Here is a 15,290-nt window from a genome sequence, read left to right as displayed (position 1 = left end):
TATTAATTTGAAAGTTTGTTATTGGTCACATATTGCTCAATGCATTCACATTTTGTAATGGAAAATGTGTAGTTTTTTTAAATAGTGGGTATTGCGTGTATCTTTCAACCCCTGTCATTGATTCTTGCCTGCCTTGTGCCAGTGTTAATGTTTGATCCATCACACTTGTTGGAGTTGAAGCAGGGAGCTGCAATGGATAGAAGCAGGAAGAGTGTACTTAGCTGAGTTAGCTGTAGATATTCACCTGCTAGTGGTTTAATGAAACAGGTACCAGCTAAAAAATATAAACCAATTTTTTTCTGTGTTGGACTTAATTTCTCTTTTTATATAAATAGTGTAACTGTTCCTCTGAGGTTGTAATTAGAATAATGGTTATAGAATGTGCAGTACAAGAGCCTAGACTTCCTCGTGGGACTGAAAATTGTATTTTCATTTTATTTTGTACTCGTTTCTAACCTTTATTATTATTTATAACACTGTTGTAGGAGTACAAGAATGTTTGTTTCATGATTTTTTTTTTTCTAATTTCCTTTCTTCTTCAATTGGTTTGTTTGTTTTTAATGGCTTCCAAGATGGGGATGTAATCTGATTTTTTATTTCACATCTACTTTTGTAATTTCAAAGTCTCATACAAATTTATTAGTTTTCTTTAGATCCATTTGCAGAGATTTGATGGAAGAACTATTTTCTTTGGTTTTATTGTCTAGTGCGTTTCTGGGACTCCTTTTTACACATATGCAAGCATTAAAAATTCTTAATATTTTATCATGGTCTTGTAAACTGATTGACTATAAATTATGTTTCATGAATGTCTAGTTTAATATAGATTGTACTTCTTTGGGGCAGATTGCTGAAACAAGGCCTAGTTTAATAAAGCACCACTTGATATATTAAATGCCAAACAAATGCACATCTGCTCAAAATATTTTAATTGCTCATAGTTGATGTAAATGCTTTCGTCTACTTCAATTTAAGCTGATATATGTCCTGTGGATCTGCTGCTTTGTTACTGTGTAGGTAGTAGTTATAGTTCATGTATTACTGTTAATAATACATGTTAGTACCTTAACTGTTAAAATATATGTCCTGGAGGTTCTGTACAGTAACATGTGATTATGACTGGGACAAAGTAAGGACAATATGTATATATACATCAAAACACTTACTGCATTTGTGAGATTGTACTGTTTATTCAAAAAATGTGTATGCAGTTGCGTACAGGCTTGGTTTTTTTGGCTATGTGATATACTGAGTGAATTTTGTTGCCTATTTCTAGGAAGTGGCTGTTTTTGTCTTTGATAAGAAGCTAATAGACAAGTATCAAAAATTTGAAAAGGATCAGATTATTGATTCTCTAAAACGAGGTGTTCAACAGCTAACCAGGCTTCGGCACCCTCGACTGCTTACTGTTCAACATCCGTTGGAAGAATCCAGGTAAGCTGTAGAGAACTGACTTTCTTAATCATTTTTTTGTTATTGGATGTACAATATCTGCAATATTCAGCACATATCTCTGTTGTGGTTTAAGCCCAGCCGGGAACCCAGAGCCATGTAGTCGCTCGCTCACTGCTGTGACTGGTGCTGCTGAACCCAGGACAACATCTGATGAGATTCAAGTTCACTGTGTTTACTTATGTGAGAACAGTATTCACCCCACCCTCAGATTTCACCCCCTGTCCCCCAAGCCATAGGATGCATTTCTGGTGTGAATCTACTGCATGATCTTACAGTTGCACCTGCAAAGCTACACATGACCCTTATAGCATGAAAATTTGGTAGTTCAATTAATTTCACTTTTAAAGAACTCCCTGAAACATTTTTTTCTTTCAAAAGGTTGTTTATACATTTGTTCCATTTATGGAACATATGTATAAATGTGTGACTGAAGATTTTTAGTAAATTGTGTGTTGTGGCCAATATGTTCAGAAGGTCCTCAGATGCCAATCAAGGGAGAGAAAATTCAGTGTGCTCTTTGTAGTGCTTATTTGATTTATTTAAATTTGGTCATTAGGCAATAAGTGGGTTAATTAGTCAAGTGTAGTGATAACAGCACACTAAAATCTAACAAAACAAAACCTGAAAATAAAATAGAAATCTGATCCTGATCCTACTGAGGAAGATCATGAAGGTTTTAGAGGATTTTTCCAAAGTAGTTTCTCTGAATTAGAGCCTGCTGAAGAGTCATGTACATTGCCTTTCAAAATTGTACATTTTTGACTGCGTCTGTTAACCTGCATTCTTCCAAATGTACTGGCTTCTAGGAGCTGGGAATACTGTAGGAATGCTTCTTCATCTTTGTGTCACCTACTTCGGGAAGGATTTCTTGGATTAAATGACACTTGCATATTCATATATGTATTTCCTCACGTATTAAACACATTTTACATTAACAAGGGTTCCAAGCTGTCATTTCACCTGTTTCAGTATGCCCCTCACAAAAGCCTAGAGGATCATTAGTTAGGTAATTGAAGACAGCTTTGAGTACCCTACAACAGTACGGACTAAATTGCGTAGGGTCACCTCAGTCATAGTGTGTGCAAGTGAATTCTGGAGTATACCCCAGACTTATTAGTTAATCGAGTATTTCAATTGACTCAGCAACTAGATCTTTAATTATTTTTCCTCTGAATTCTGCACTGCAGTAGGAAAGGCTAAGATTCATATCTTGGAGTGTTAAGAAAGCTTTAGTGTTTTTCTTGTGAAGAAATTGAGCCTTTTCAGTAAAATTAAGAGTGTAGTTATGTCAGAATTCTCATTTGTGATATTTTAGTGATGCCCTGTGCTTTGTTCTAGTGGTGGTTCTTTCTATATTCATCATGCTCAGCTACTGGTAGAAACACAGTTGTGCAAAACCTGTCCAGTTGCTTGCTGTGCCAGAAACTGATGTAACGGGTTTTGGAGAGGGTTCATAAAAGAAAAATTTGCTGTGTAACCTTGTGCAAGCATGCTGTAAGATTTCTTTAGAATTGCAGGTCTTCCCAGAGTGTTTATTCTTGAAGAAATCCGTCATGGGCTCCTGGCTAGACTGTACCTGGCCTTTTTTTATGTCTCCAAAGTATCATACAGTTGTGTTGAACTGCTTGCAACTTACCCTTTGTTCTGTCTTGGTGGGGCAAAGTGATACTTGATGTACCTGCACTGCTGAAGTAGATGTAGCAAGAAAGGCCATATGTTTAGGCCTTAGTGTGTAAAGTGGTAGCTTTTCCACTATTAATAGAATGTTTGTAGTCCCAATTATTGGCATTCCATGTAATTATATTTCATATAAGTATATATTGCACATATTATAATGTATAAATTTTTACATGCATTTATATAACAAATAACTCTTCATTTATTCTAAATATTTCATATAAATACATTTACTTACAACTGGTCTTAAATTCCAGTGACAGCACAGATAAGTAATATTATTCTATATTTAACTTCGTGTTGGAGAAAAGGATAAAAAAAGCCAAATTATAAATTCACTCATAATGTCACTACTACCCATTAAAAATAGGAGCAGTTTGAGGAGTCCCAGATACTTAATTACTAGATATTCCATCTGTTGCAGTTTCTCCCAAAGCATATGGTTTTTTAGCCATTTTAAACTTGTTTTCTTTTTATTATGTTACTCTGAATTCCATTTTGATATTATTCAGGGAACTGTTAAAGAGGCTGCACAGTGTGGCAGACATCAGCTTCTGCAGTGTTCAGTTGCTTTAACTACACTTGCCCTATCCTTCCATTACTCTGACTTTAGTCCTTATTTATTTAATTTGCTCCTAAAGTGAAAAATAAACTGCCATGTTCTTATTCCCTCAAAACAACAGCAATCAGAGCAATTTTGAAGCTCAGTGTTAAAACCATTGCACTTCATGTGTAGAAGTTTGCTTCATCTGTGCTTTTCAAATACTGTTGATGCAAAAATGCATAAGCAAGATACGTAGTTTTTCACGAAGAAAACAGTAGATAAGATAATTTAGAAAACAGTCACTTCACATGCAAACTGCAGTGCATACATCAAGGTTATTTGTGTTTGTGCCTCTCCTATTCATTTGCAAAGTAAAGGAATATTCAGGTACTACCTTACGTTTTCTTAATTTTGTTTCTGATCATTGTCTGACCACAGTAAGTATTGCTTCAGTCGGGGATGTGTCTGTTTTAGGCACAGCTAAAAGCCTGATTTTAGTTTTAGTAATAGTGTCGTGGTTTAAACCCAGTCAGCCATAAATCACGCAGTTGTTCTCTCACTCCCCCCCTTCTTTCCCTCCCCCTACTCCCAGAGAGAGCGAGAGGAGAATCAAAAAGAATGCAACTCCCACGGGTTGAGATAAGAGCAGTCCAGTAACTAAGGTGTAACACAAATCACTACTGCTACCACCACTGATAATAATGATAAAGGAAATAACAAGGGAAGAGAATACAACACTTCACCACCCTCCAACGGATAACTCGTCCTGACCGAGCACAGACCGATACCTAGTCCAACCCTGCAGTCCTTTAGCCCTTCCAAGTAACTCTCAGTTACATCCTGGGCATAGAATCATAGGATCATAGAATCGTTAGGGTTGGAAAGGACCTTAAGATCATCTAGTTCCAGCCCTCTGCCGTGGGCAGGGACACCTTACGCTCAATCATATCACCCAAGGCCTCGTCCAACCTGGTCTTGAACGCTGCCAGGGATGGAGCATTCACAACCTCCCTGGGCAGCCTATTCCAGTGCCTCACCACCCTAACAGGAAAGCATTTCCTTCTTATATCCAATCTAAACGCGTGAGGCTTTTCCTATCTGTCTATGGAGTGCTTCATCCGCAGGTTCTCCTTGATCGGGTGGTCTGTAACAGATCCCCACAGTAATGTCTCCGATAGCTATGTTCCCTTTAACCCTGACCCACAAACTCTCTGTGGACTGCTCACCTGTCCCCAGACAGAGTTCCATACTCTCCAGCCTATCCCTAACATAAAGGCCAACTCCCCCTCCCCGCCTGCCAGGCCTGTCTTTTCTAAAGAGCCTGTAACCTTCCATTCCAACACTCCAGCCATAGGAGCCATCCCACCATGTTTCTGTGATGCCTATTATATCATACCCCCGTAGACGTGCACACATCTCTAATTCTTCTTGTTTGTTCCCCATGCTACGGGCATTTGTATAGAGGCATCTGAGCCGAGCTCCAGCTGAAGCTGGCTCATTGGCTGGAATGGCTGGGATATCTCTACATTGCTCTGAGCATTTATTATAGCTTCTGGCAACTGACTGGGTGTGTTGGGATGGAATGATGCCCCCTCCCCCAACACATCTAGTTTAAAGCCTCCTTGACCAGTCTGGCAAGCCTCCTACAAAAACTGCTCTTTCCCTTCTTTATCAGACCAGCTCCACCAGCCCCCACTAGACCTGGCCTACAAACTTGTGTCCTGTGTTCAAGGCACCCAAACTCCTGACTATGACACCACCCTTTTAACCAGTTATTAACCTGGCTAATCCTCCTAGCTTTTTTTAGGTCCTCCCCTGTACCCTGGAGAATTGATGAAAAGACAACCTGAGCTCCAGAGCCCCTAACCAGCTCCTCCAGGGCTCTGTAGTCCTTCTTTACGTTCCCCAGGCTACTACTGTCTGTATCCCTAGCACCCACATGTATCACCAGGAGTGGGTAATAGTCCGTGGGACTTACTAGAGCAGGCAGCCTCTCTGCCACATCCCTGATCCGTGCCCCCGGTAGGCAACACACCTCCCTTGAGACGGGGTCTGGCCGGCAGATGAGTGCGTCTGTCCCTTTCAGTGTAGAGTCCCCTACTCCTACGACCCGCCGCTTTTTCCTAGCAGCACCAGTAGAGATCTTCTTTAGCAGTGCATCAGCCCGCTGTTCTTGGCTCAAGTGCGTTTCCTCATTAGCCCCCTGCAGGAGAGCAAAGCGGTTCTGCATGGGGACAGGGGATTTAGGGGGAAGCCCCTTGCTTTTGGTTGTCATTTTCCTTCTTTTTTTTTTTGTTTTTTTTTTTTTTTTGTCACTAATTCCGAGCTTCCCAGGTTAATGACCTCCTTCTTTCCTTCATGAGGTAGAGGTGAAGCTCGAGGCCCCTGCACAGTTTGGGCCAGGAGCAAGCATTCTACCCTCTGCTCCAGTGTTGAAGGCATCCTCTCTTGAGGATGTGCTGTGGTATGGAATACCTCTTTGGCTAGTTTGAGTCAGGTGTCCTCTCTCTGCTTCTTCCTGGCTTCCCCTCCTCCCTGGCAGAGCATGAGGCTCAGAAAGCCCTTGGCCAGGCTAAGCATTTGAGCAGTAACTAAAAACATCAGTGTTATCAGCACTGTTCCCAGACAGAAAGTCAAAAACACAGCACTGCACCAGCTAAGAAGGAGAAAAAATGACTGCTACTGCTAAACCGAGGATACTATCCACCCCTTATTCCATGCCATTAACGTCATGCTCAGATCCCACATTTTCAATATACCATCACTCTTATCTCATATATATACTTACATCTACATCCACACATACAGAGAGAGAGATCATTCCTTAATGCATGGACCAATCCCCGTAAACTTGCTGAGTCCATTCAGTCCATGATGTTGGGTTCCATCTCTTATAACAGTCTTTCAGAGCAGGAGAGGCTGTGTGCAGTGTTCACAGTAGTGAATAACCTGGGCAATAGTGTCCATTGCTAAGTCCACCCGTCGATCATGAGCCCATATGTATGTTTCATCTCTGCCCTGATGGCCTGAATTGTCATTGGCCCACCAGGCTCAAAATAATTCACTGTCCCCTTCAGCAGTTTCTGCAGCTTGTTGCTGGGGACTCCATACAGCTGCCTTCCATCTCTGACACTTCCAAAGCACTGGAGGGGCCCAGTAGACTAGATACTCGCTCATACTGTCCCACACACCCTGCCACTCATGACTGTCCAGCCTTGGGGAAAACCTCTTGGTCCTCCTATATCGTCATCTGACCCTAGACAAGACCCAAACCCGATTCTGCTTAACTCTTGGAATCAGACAAAATTGTCGTGGGTAAAACACAGTCTGTATGTGTGCCAACATGCTGATCCCCATCACAATCAGCAGGCAGGTCCCAAGGATACCCAAAGGCCATCCAAAACCTTCAGACCTCTCTAACGATGCTGCTGTACTTGTCACTGGGGCTGGTGTAGCTCCTGTGCTTGCCGGCTCTCTCACCACCAGGTTCTCTTTTCCCGAGTCCAGATCTTCCTCCTCTGCCTTGCTCAATTCTTAGTAAGAATTGTTTAATTTTTCCTGGATCAGGACAAGAAAAGCATTGTTTTGTAAGTCTTTTTATGAAGCGTTGTGTGCATTGTTAGTGATATATTTGGATGCTGAAGAATAAAATTTTTTTTGAATACTTCAGATATTTATATATTTCTCTTTAGTATAAATCACTTATAAGAATTCAAAATCTGAAATAAAAAATATTTTTAGATAACACCTAAAAAGTAAAGTGTAGGTGGATGTTTGTGTGGTTCTTTATTCACAGTAAAGAGATATTACATTTATTTGCAAGAAATATTTCTATGTATATCCTCTACAGGGATTGCTTGGCATTTTGTACAGAACCAGTCTGTGCAAGTTTAGCTAATGTTCTTGGCAGCTGGGACAACCTACCTTCTCCTTTACCATCTGACATTAAAGAATACAAGCTTTATGATGTGGAGACCAAATACGGTTTGCTTCAGGTAGGACACAGATTGTCCTTATAATTTTCTTGCACTTTTGGTATTAATGATTGTTTTATGAAGTTTGTAATCTGCCAAAGTTTTGTCTGCCTATAGTAAGTCAAATCAGGAAGTGAGAGATGATGATGCCCTGATCACTCTAGGTATAAAAGAGGATGAAGGCTGGAGGCTCTCTAATTTTCTACTGGTTTTGCTTATTCCAGTATGGAAAGTACAGAATCAAATTAATTTTTATTTTCCATATATGTGGAATATATGTGTATGCTACAGCTGTCTCTCCCATATGTAAATCTTTTCTTTACCTTCTGTTGAGGAACAGTAGTAGCTCCTAGGTTTTATTTATTGAATATGTTGATCAACTTTGAAAAGCGTTGTTGTTCTTATGCTGTTATGGTTAATCAGCATTAGTAATCCCATCGGCTGATTACCCATCTGTGTTTAATTTCACTCCTACAAAACTTTTAGGACATAGCCTAAAATAATAGTGAAGAATTGTTTCTTAGTTAACTTCCCAATTAAACCATGACCACAGAAATAGAATTTTTGTAAATGTCTTGCAGGATATGTGGGGAAATACTTGACCTGAAATAATAATCTTTTATTAACAGGTTTCTGAAGGCTTGTCATTTTTGCATAGCAGTGTGAAAATGGTCCATGGAAATATTACTCCTGAAAATATAATTTTGAATAAGAGTGGAGCATGGAAAATTATGGGCTTTGATTTTTGTATCCAGTCAACAAATCCATCTGAGCAGGAGGTAATAGATCTTCACATTTATCATCATTAGATTTCAAATTCAGAGCTTTGTCTGAAACCGGTTTCATGACCTTGCATTTCAGTAGTAAATAATTTATTTAATATCCACTTCTGTATTTTGTTGGCAGGAAGTTTGAACATATGGCACAGGTCTGGATTGAAGTGCTGCCTTTGGTCATCACAGAAAAAAGAGCCTGAGTTGGCTCAGTGGAGTCAAAATAGTGACGGTTTCAGACAGAGGCTGAAGCCTGTGCCACTTCTGCTCACCTGCATGTTGGATGGTGTGCAAAGCTACCTAGTCTAGTCTCTTGCATCCACTTCAATGCCTGGTTGCTACCTCCTAAAATGAATTCCCATTGTAATTCATGTTTCTCACTTACAGCAGCGCTTTGATTTTTACATTACACTTCCCAGCTCTAATATTCAGACTTAACTGCATCAGCTAATCACTCTAAGCTACAGACAGATTCTTAACTGTTGCCTTACTCTGTTTCATTCATAATTGAATTTGAGTGCATTATTTTTTTGTTGCTGCATGAGTTTCTTATTTAAAATCTTCTTTAAAAATCCCTAATGAATGTACTTTCTTTTACTTCTCTTGTAGCCAAAGTTCCCTTGTAAGGAATGGGATCCAAACTTGCCTTCCTTGTGTCTTCCAAATCCTGAATATCTGGCACCAGAATATATTCTGTCTGTGAGCTGTGAGGCAGCCAGTGATATGTACTCTCTAGGAGCTGTTATGTATGCAGTATTCAATAAAGGGAAACCAATTTTTGAGGTCAACAAGCAGGATATTTATAAAAGCTTTAGTAGACAGCTGGATCAGGTATTTGTTCTATTTGTGACTATTATTTGCTGATTTTCATATTTAAAAAGTTATTGGTTTAAAATAGGTTTAAAAATTTAGAATACAATACCAGTGCTCCGACACAAAAAAACCCGATATGTATCCTAACGTGCATGCTGTCTGTGTAACAAGAAAGAGGAGTGCTAGCAAAATGTAGGAAATAAAAATATATGTAGAGAAGGTTACATTTATCAATTTTGTAAACTACAAGTTTCATTTGTCACCTGATTTCTCTGTAAACCTGTTGAACGCTGGTCTTCTGGAGTAAGTACTTTGCCTGTTGAGAAGGGGTGTGAAACACAAGGCAGTAAATGACCTATGTAGGACTGCTGAAGATGGCTGAGTTTAGAGCCATTTGATTACTTGACATTGCAATTGGTATCCACTTAGCTATCGGTTCTTTCACATTCTTTGTGGACTATGAATATTAACAGAAGACAGTTACTTGGATCAGCTAATGTATGTTCACATGCAAGTTTCTTTTGCCATAATTTCTTTGGGAGCCTGTTGCCTTGGTTGTATATACTGTGTTTTAATGTGTGTAGACAACACCTCAAATAATGACGTGTGCCTGCTTAAAAATACTGGGTTTGTGTTCTCTGATAACCTGAACACAATGAGAAGTTGGAAATAGGGGAATGTGACCTGAAGCAGGTAGGCTGTTGGGAGATAGAAAGAAGACCATGAGGGATGAGAAGCAAATGGGTTAGAAAAAGAGGGAAAGGAGGCATATCGAAGGCGTGAGTAGAGAAACATCAAGAGGACAAAGTAGAGTACAGTTGTATATTGGAAATAGTTACGTGCAGGATTTTCTAACGTCATGGTCCATGTGCTTAAATTACTTACACAGCTGAGCCGTTTAAGCTCCAGTACTCTTCAGAATATACCGGAGGAGGTGCGTGAACATGTAAAGCTACTCTTAAATGTAGCTCCAGCAGTCAGACCAGACGCAGATCAAATGACTAAGGTCAGTTCATGGAAAATACAGTAGCCATAGGAAAGAGGAAAAAGAGTGTTTGATTTGTAGAAACAATAGAACAATTTTAAAGTGTTTTCCTGTTAATAATTTTAGTTGAAATGTTACGTACTTTTAAACTATTTTGGAAATAATGATGTAAGTTGATGCCAAAAATTGTCCTTATGCTGACCTTTATTAATATGGAAGAAGTGGGTGCTGAGACAGAATTGAGAATAATCATTCACTGCAACACTCTTTTGTTGCTTTCCAGTATTGAATTTTTTTTTATATACAATTCAGTCTTCAAAATTGTACTGGAAGGATTTTAAAGCCATAAAATGATAAAGGGCAGTAAATTCAAGGATTAAATTTTGGCTTAATGACTTTTGTTATATTCTTAAATATGCAGAGGAATAGCTTAAAATGTATTTGGAGTTACTTGCCATAATAAAGCAAGAATTAATTTCAAGTAGGATAATTGAAATTTTAATTGACAAACTCTTCCTCCACTTACCTGTCTGAAAGTAGAATGTAAAAGCACTGTTCTTCCTTTGTCTTATACCCCTTTTTCTCATATCTGATAGCCTTTCTGGTTCCTGTTTATAGATTTGCTTAGCTAAACAATTTTCTTCTTTTCCTTTCATATAAAATCAGTGTCTTAGCAGTTGGAAGAAATAGGGAACAAGTAATAGTTCTGCAAACATATATGCTGAAAGATGGGAGGTGAGGAAATTGGCAAATATTATGCAGCTATCAACTCACTTGCCTGAAAGACTACAATTAATAAATCTGTAAATGGTTGTATTAAGCAGTATGGTTTTATGAAGATGTTGAAATCTTTTTTACCGTGTTGTGCTGCAGGCTGAAGTGTAGGGTAAAGGTACTGGAACTTTAGTTCCAAAAGCAGTTTGTTATGGCTAGCATGAGATGAATATTTTTGGTGTGTGATCTAGAAAACAGAATTTAAGTTCATACTACAGACTAGCTTGAATTCTCTGCTGACAGATTCTTTCAATCTATATTGCCCTACTCCAGTCTGCTTTTCTGATTCTCTTTTTTCTTTATTGTTCTTACTGGCTTACACCAGAGGTTCTTTAAATGTTTTTATATCTTTTCTTTTTGCACAAACATTTCAATGGAAAATAAAGTATATAAATAGCCTGAGAAACCATGCTTTGTCTTTAACTATTGCGAGCCCATGAAGTTTGATACATCCCTCCCTAAAACAGAGGTAGCAGGAAGAAGGAATTTTACCCATGCAGTATTGTTACACAATAGTTAACAAGGCCTGTGCCCTCTTTGCTGAGGTAATGCAAACAGCGGATTGTCTGTGAAATTGTAGTAGATAGGATTTACAAGTGGGTCTGAACATTGGAGAGAAATTTCTATAATTGACATTCATTGCATATAAATGCTTGTTGATACCTTCTATTTTCCAGGGGTGGTAGCCAGATCTGAATGACCTAGTAGGTAATTTTAATTAAGGTTTTTACTTCTCTTTTTTTTTTTTTAGATCATTATTTCATGGACAAAAAATTAAATTAGAGACATATAATGTGCATGGGTTTCTCTAAAATGCTAGGAAAATGCCATCTTAATAATCAGCCTTTATCTCAGAATATTATACTACACGGTATGAAAAATGGCTTTCTAATTGTTGCAGGCACATCATTGTAAAGTTTTACTGTAGTGCATTGAAAAGATAAGTAAATTATTATATTTTGGAATCTTTGTTACAGTGTCAGTGTTGTCTCTCTTCAGATCACAAGCTTTTTAATCTTATTTTTAGATACCATTCTTTGATGATGTAGGAGCAATGACGCTTCAGTATTTTGATTCATTATTTCAAAGGGATAACCTTCAGAAATCGCAGTTTTTTAAAGGGCTACCAAAGGTTCTGCCAAAACTACCTAAGGTATGTCTGTATGATGTCTTGAAATAGTGAGTTTAAAAACATGTGAGCATCTATTAACATACCAGATCTTGGAATTTGGACTTTATGTAGCATCCTACCTAAAAGACTGCCATGAGACTGTCAGAGTAGTAGGAAAGAAGGGGAGATTAGCAAATAATTGGTATTGAAATACTCCTCAGCTGTCAATAATTCTTTAAATGGAAAGTGGCAAGTTGTGCTATCAGTATGTATAAGGAACCGTGTCCTATTGTAGTTCATCCCGCTTTGGGAGTTGTCTTCACTTACAAGGCTTTCCCTTTGCTTCCGGATGCTATCATAGCTCTTTGAAGTCCTGTTGCCCCCTTTTCTCCCAGTAAGGCTGCTTCAAGTTTTTTCATAGCAAGGCAGTTTTTCAATGCTGAATGATGCAAAACTTCCTTCCCTCAGCAGATTAAGTGCTTTCTTCTGCTAGCAGTGCCCAGAAAACTCAAAGGCAAATGTCTGTCATTACAGATTTCTCCTGTGTAGTGTTAGATGCTATGTCTAGACTGACTCCTTTTCCTTTTGTGTTACTTAACTAATGTAAGTCATACTGCATATGTGGTAGAAAATGTAGCTGAATACATATGTAGTTTAATACATAACAGTTTAGATTCTCAACCATTGCATTAAATTTCTCTATTTTTAATTCTGTTTTGAACTACACAGTGCACAATTCAGATTTTATGTTTCATAACTGTTCTTTTTAGTTATTTTTTTCCTTTGATCAAAAATCATTGATACTCTGAATTTGAAAATAGATGGGATGTATTTCACCTAACTTAAGACAGCCACTGACTGACCTAATAATCTTTTTTTTCCCTCTGTCTTAAAAAGTATATTTTATGAGGAAATGAACTGTGCCTTTGAATTGTGTATTTCTTTTTAATGACTTTAAAAGCATATAGGGATGTCTACAGTAGACATCTGCAGTGTAAATACATATTTCATCAGCAGAATCCCATTTAGGGAATGTATCTGGAGTTTTATAGGGAGGTATAGTAGGGTTATCCTTTTTTTTGATGAGTAATGGGTTATTGAAGAACTGATTTTTTTTTTTTTTTTTTTGTGGGGTGATAAAGTCTTTTTAAAGAAAGCAGATAGAATAAGGTTTTCATAATTCACATATGTGGCTGAAAATCCTATTTTCTGTGCAGTTAATTGCTTTTTGTTGACCTTCACAGTTATAACCTTCAGTTATGTTTTGAGTGCAGAGAAAAGTAAGCAAAGTAGCATAGTGTAAATTAGCTAGACTATACTGTGAAAATAAGAGTTCAAAATTGAGAATTGTCTGCTTTTTTGTAAGAATCAGATTAATACAAAAGCTGTTGAGCTGGCACAATACTAACTTCCTGCAGTGCAGTACAATGTGATGCATGCTTTGTTTTTTTTCTTTTAGCGTGTCATAATTCAGCGAATTTTGCCCTGCTTGACTTCTGAATTTGTGAATCCTGATATGGTACCTTTTGTCTTGCCTAACGTTCTCCTAATTGCTGAGGAATGCACCAAAGAAGAATATGTCAGGCTCATTCTGCCTGATCTTGGTCCTGTTTTTAAGCAGCAAGAACCAATCCAGGTATGTTAATATTGTTCAGATTGCAGTTTTTCTCTTTGTAATTTTTTTCCCTGAAAAATGACTAATTGTTCTATTTCCCTTTTCCAGCTTCACACAGATTTCCCAGCCTGCTCTGTAGTTGTTGAGGCAGTCAGTCTTTATTTGTAGATTTTTTTTGCAGGAAATTCACAAAGCGTCTGCTTCTGCTTCTTCATATGGGTTTTCTGAGGGTATATCTGTATCTATAGATGAGATCAGCAAAAAAGGAAAAATCTAATTTAACAATCAATTCTTATTTTTGGTTGGTTGTAGAAGGTATATTTGTAAGCATTTTATAGCTTACCTAGCTGATCCGAACAGGGTTGTACAGTACAATATTTGCCCATATTCTAACAGCAGCTGAACTTACGAGTTGTTGTTTTTTGGTTATTTTTATACCTTGTATCCACATTGCTGTCACTGGGTGGAGTAGATAAGGTGCAACTTTGACCCTTTGACACTCTCTTAAGAGCGCTGCTTATTGATAATAAACATTGTGCCTCCACAGATAAAAGGCAGCTGTGCATTCCTTCTAGCTCACCTTGTTTTACTGTTGGATGCTATTAATTCACTGCAGAGCACTAAAGGAGCAAGATAAACATAGGCATGAACGAGTCGACTTTTTGTTTCTGGGTTTCAGAAAACCAGATCAGAGAACATTGATTGTACTGGGGAGGGGGAAAAGGAGAGAACTGTGTAACTGGGAATACCTCAGAAAATTAGAACTACTTAGTGATGTTTACTTTGGTACAATGAGGCTTCATGTTAGCTTTGCTGTTGTATTGAAAAATGAAACATCTAACCATTCAAAAGCCGGTGAACATCTCATTTGTGCTGTTTCATTCTAAAAGGTAACATTCTGGTTTGCTACCTTTACCATCAGATTTGTGAGACGATGCTCATTGCAACATGTTTGTCTCAGAAGTTTTGCATTTGGAGCATAATGGGTGCAAGAGCTGGTTTATTTCCTGGGAAATGAGGGAACAAAAATACAGACTTGGGGTCAGCTCATAAAGAGCAAGCTTTGTGATGTTTTCTGTAGCTTTCTAGATGCTATATATTAAATCCTTTTGTTGACATTTTTAATGCAGACTAAGTACTAGATAACTTATTTCACTGTTACTCTATGGTCTTATCAGTATGGCAAAGTTTAAGTAATCTAGGACAGGTTTTGAAAGTTAATATACTAGGTATTCAGGAAAAAAAAGTGTAAGGGCTCAGGATGCCAGAGGACAGAATTCCAGGTCTGACTGCAAGGCAAAAATATTCTGTTCCTGTATGTTTGTAACTCGTGGAGAGGGATAGACGGAGAAGGTGCCAGTGTTTATTCCAAACACTCAAGATGTTCTAGATTTGTATGAGGGGCTGGTCTATTGGTTGGCTTTCACAGGGTACTTAGGAAGTGAATGTATCATATGGAACCTGCTGTAATTCAGTTTGAAGAAATTGTTATCCAGTGTTCACAATGACTTTGTTTGGGGGAATTTATAATGTGAAAATAGAATATTTAGTTAAACTGCTCCTTCGTAT

The 15,290-nt window shown here is 38.1% G+C and overlaps 1 protein-coding gene across 3 annotated transcripts in view; it reads left to right on the top strand.

The window, feature by feature from the left end:
• The window catches only part of SCYL2 (SCY1 like pseudokinase 2), a 34,179-nt gene that overhangs the window by 10,196 nt on the left and 8,693 nt on the right, over positions 1–15,290 (top strand). For all 3 annotated transcript variants that reach the window (XM_061476397.1, XM_061476394.1, XM_061476396.1), the window contains exons 3-9: positions 1,277–1,434; positions 7,527–7,671; positions 8,280–8,429; positions 9,033–9,254; positions 10,126–10,242; positions 12,023–12,148; positions 13,566–13,742. In XM_061476397.1, the coding sequence (XP_061332381.1) occupies positions 1,277–1,434; positions 7,527–7,671; positions 8,280–8,429; positions 9,033–9,254; positions 10,126–10,242; positions 12,023–12,148; positions 13,566–13,742 (1,095 nt within the window). The remainder of the gene's footprint in view (positions 1–1,276; positions 1,435–7,526; positions 7,672–8,279; positions 8,430–9,032; positions 9,255–10,125; positions 10,243–12,022; positions 12,149–13,565; positions 13,743–15,290) is intronic.

Source organism: Pezoporus flaviventris, unplaced genomic scaffold (genome assembly GCF_033815535.1).
Source record: "Pezoporus flaviventris isolate CSIRO_AGI_PZ_B2104156 unplaced genomic scaffold, CSIRO_AGI_Pfla_v1 ptg000096l, whole genome shotgun sequence".
NCBI classification, from domain to species: Eukaryota; Metazoa; Chordata; class Aves; order Psittaciformes; family Psittacidae; genus Pezoporus; species Pezoporus flaviventris.
The sequence above is the reverse complement of the archived record's forward strand: the minus strand, read 5'-3'. Positions and strand labels throughout refer to the sequence as shown.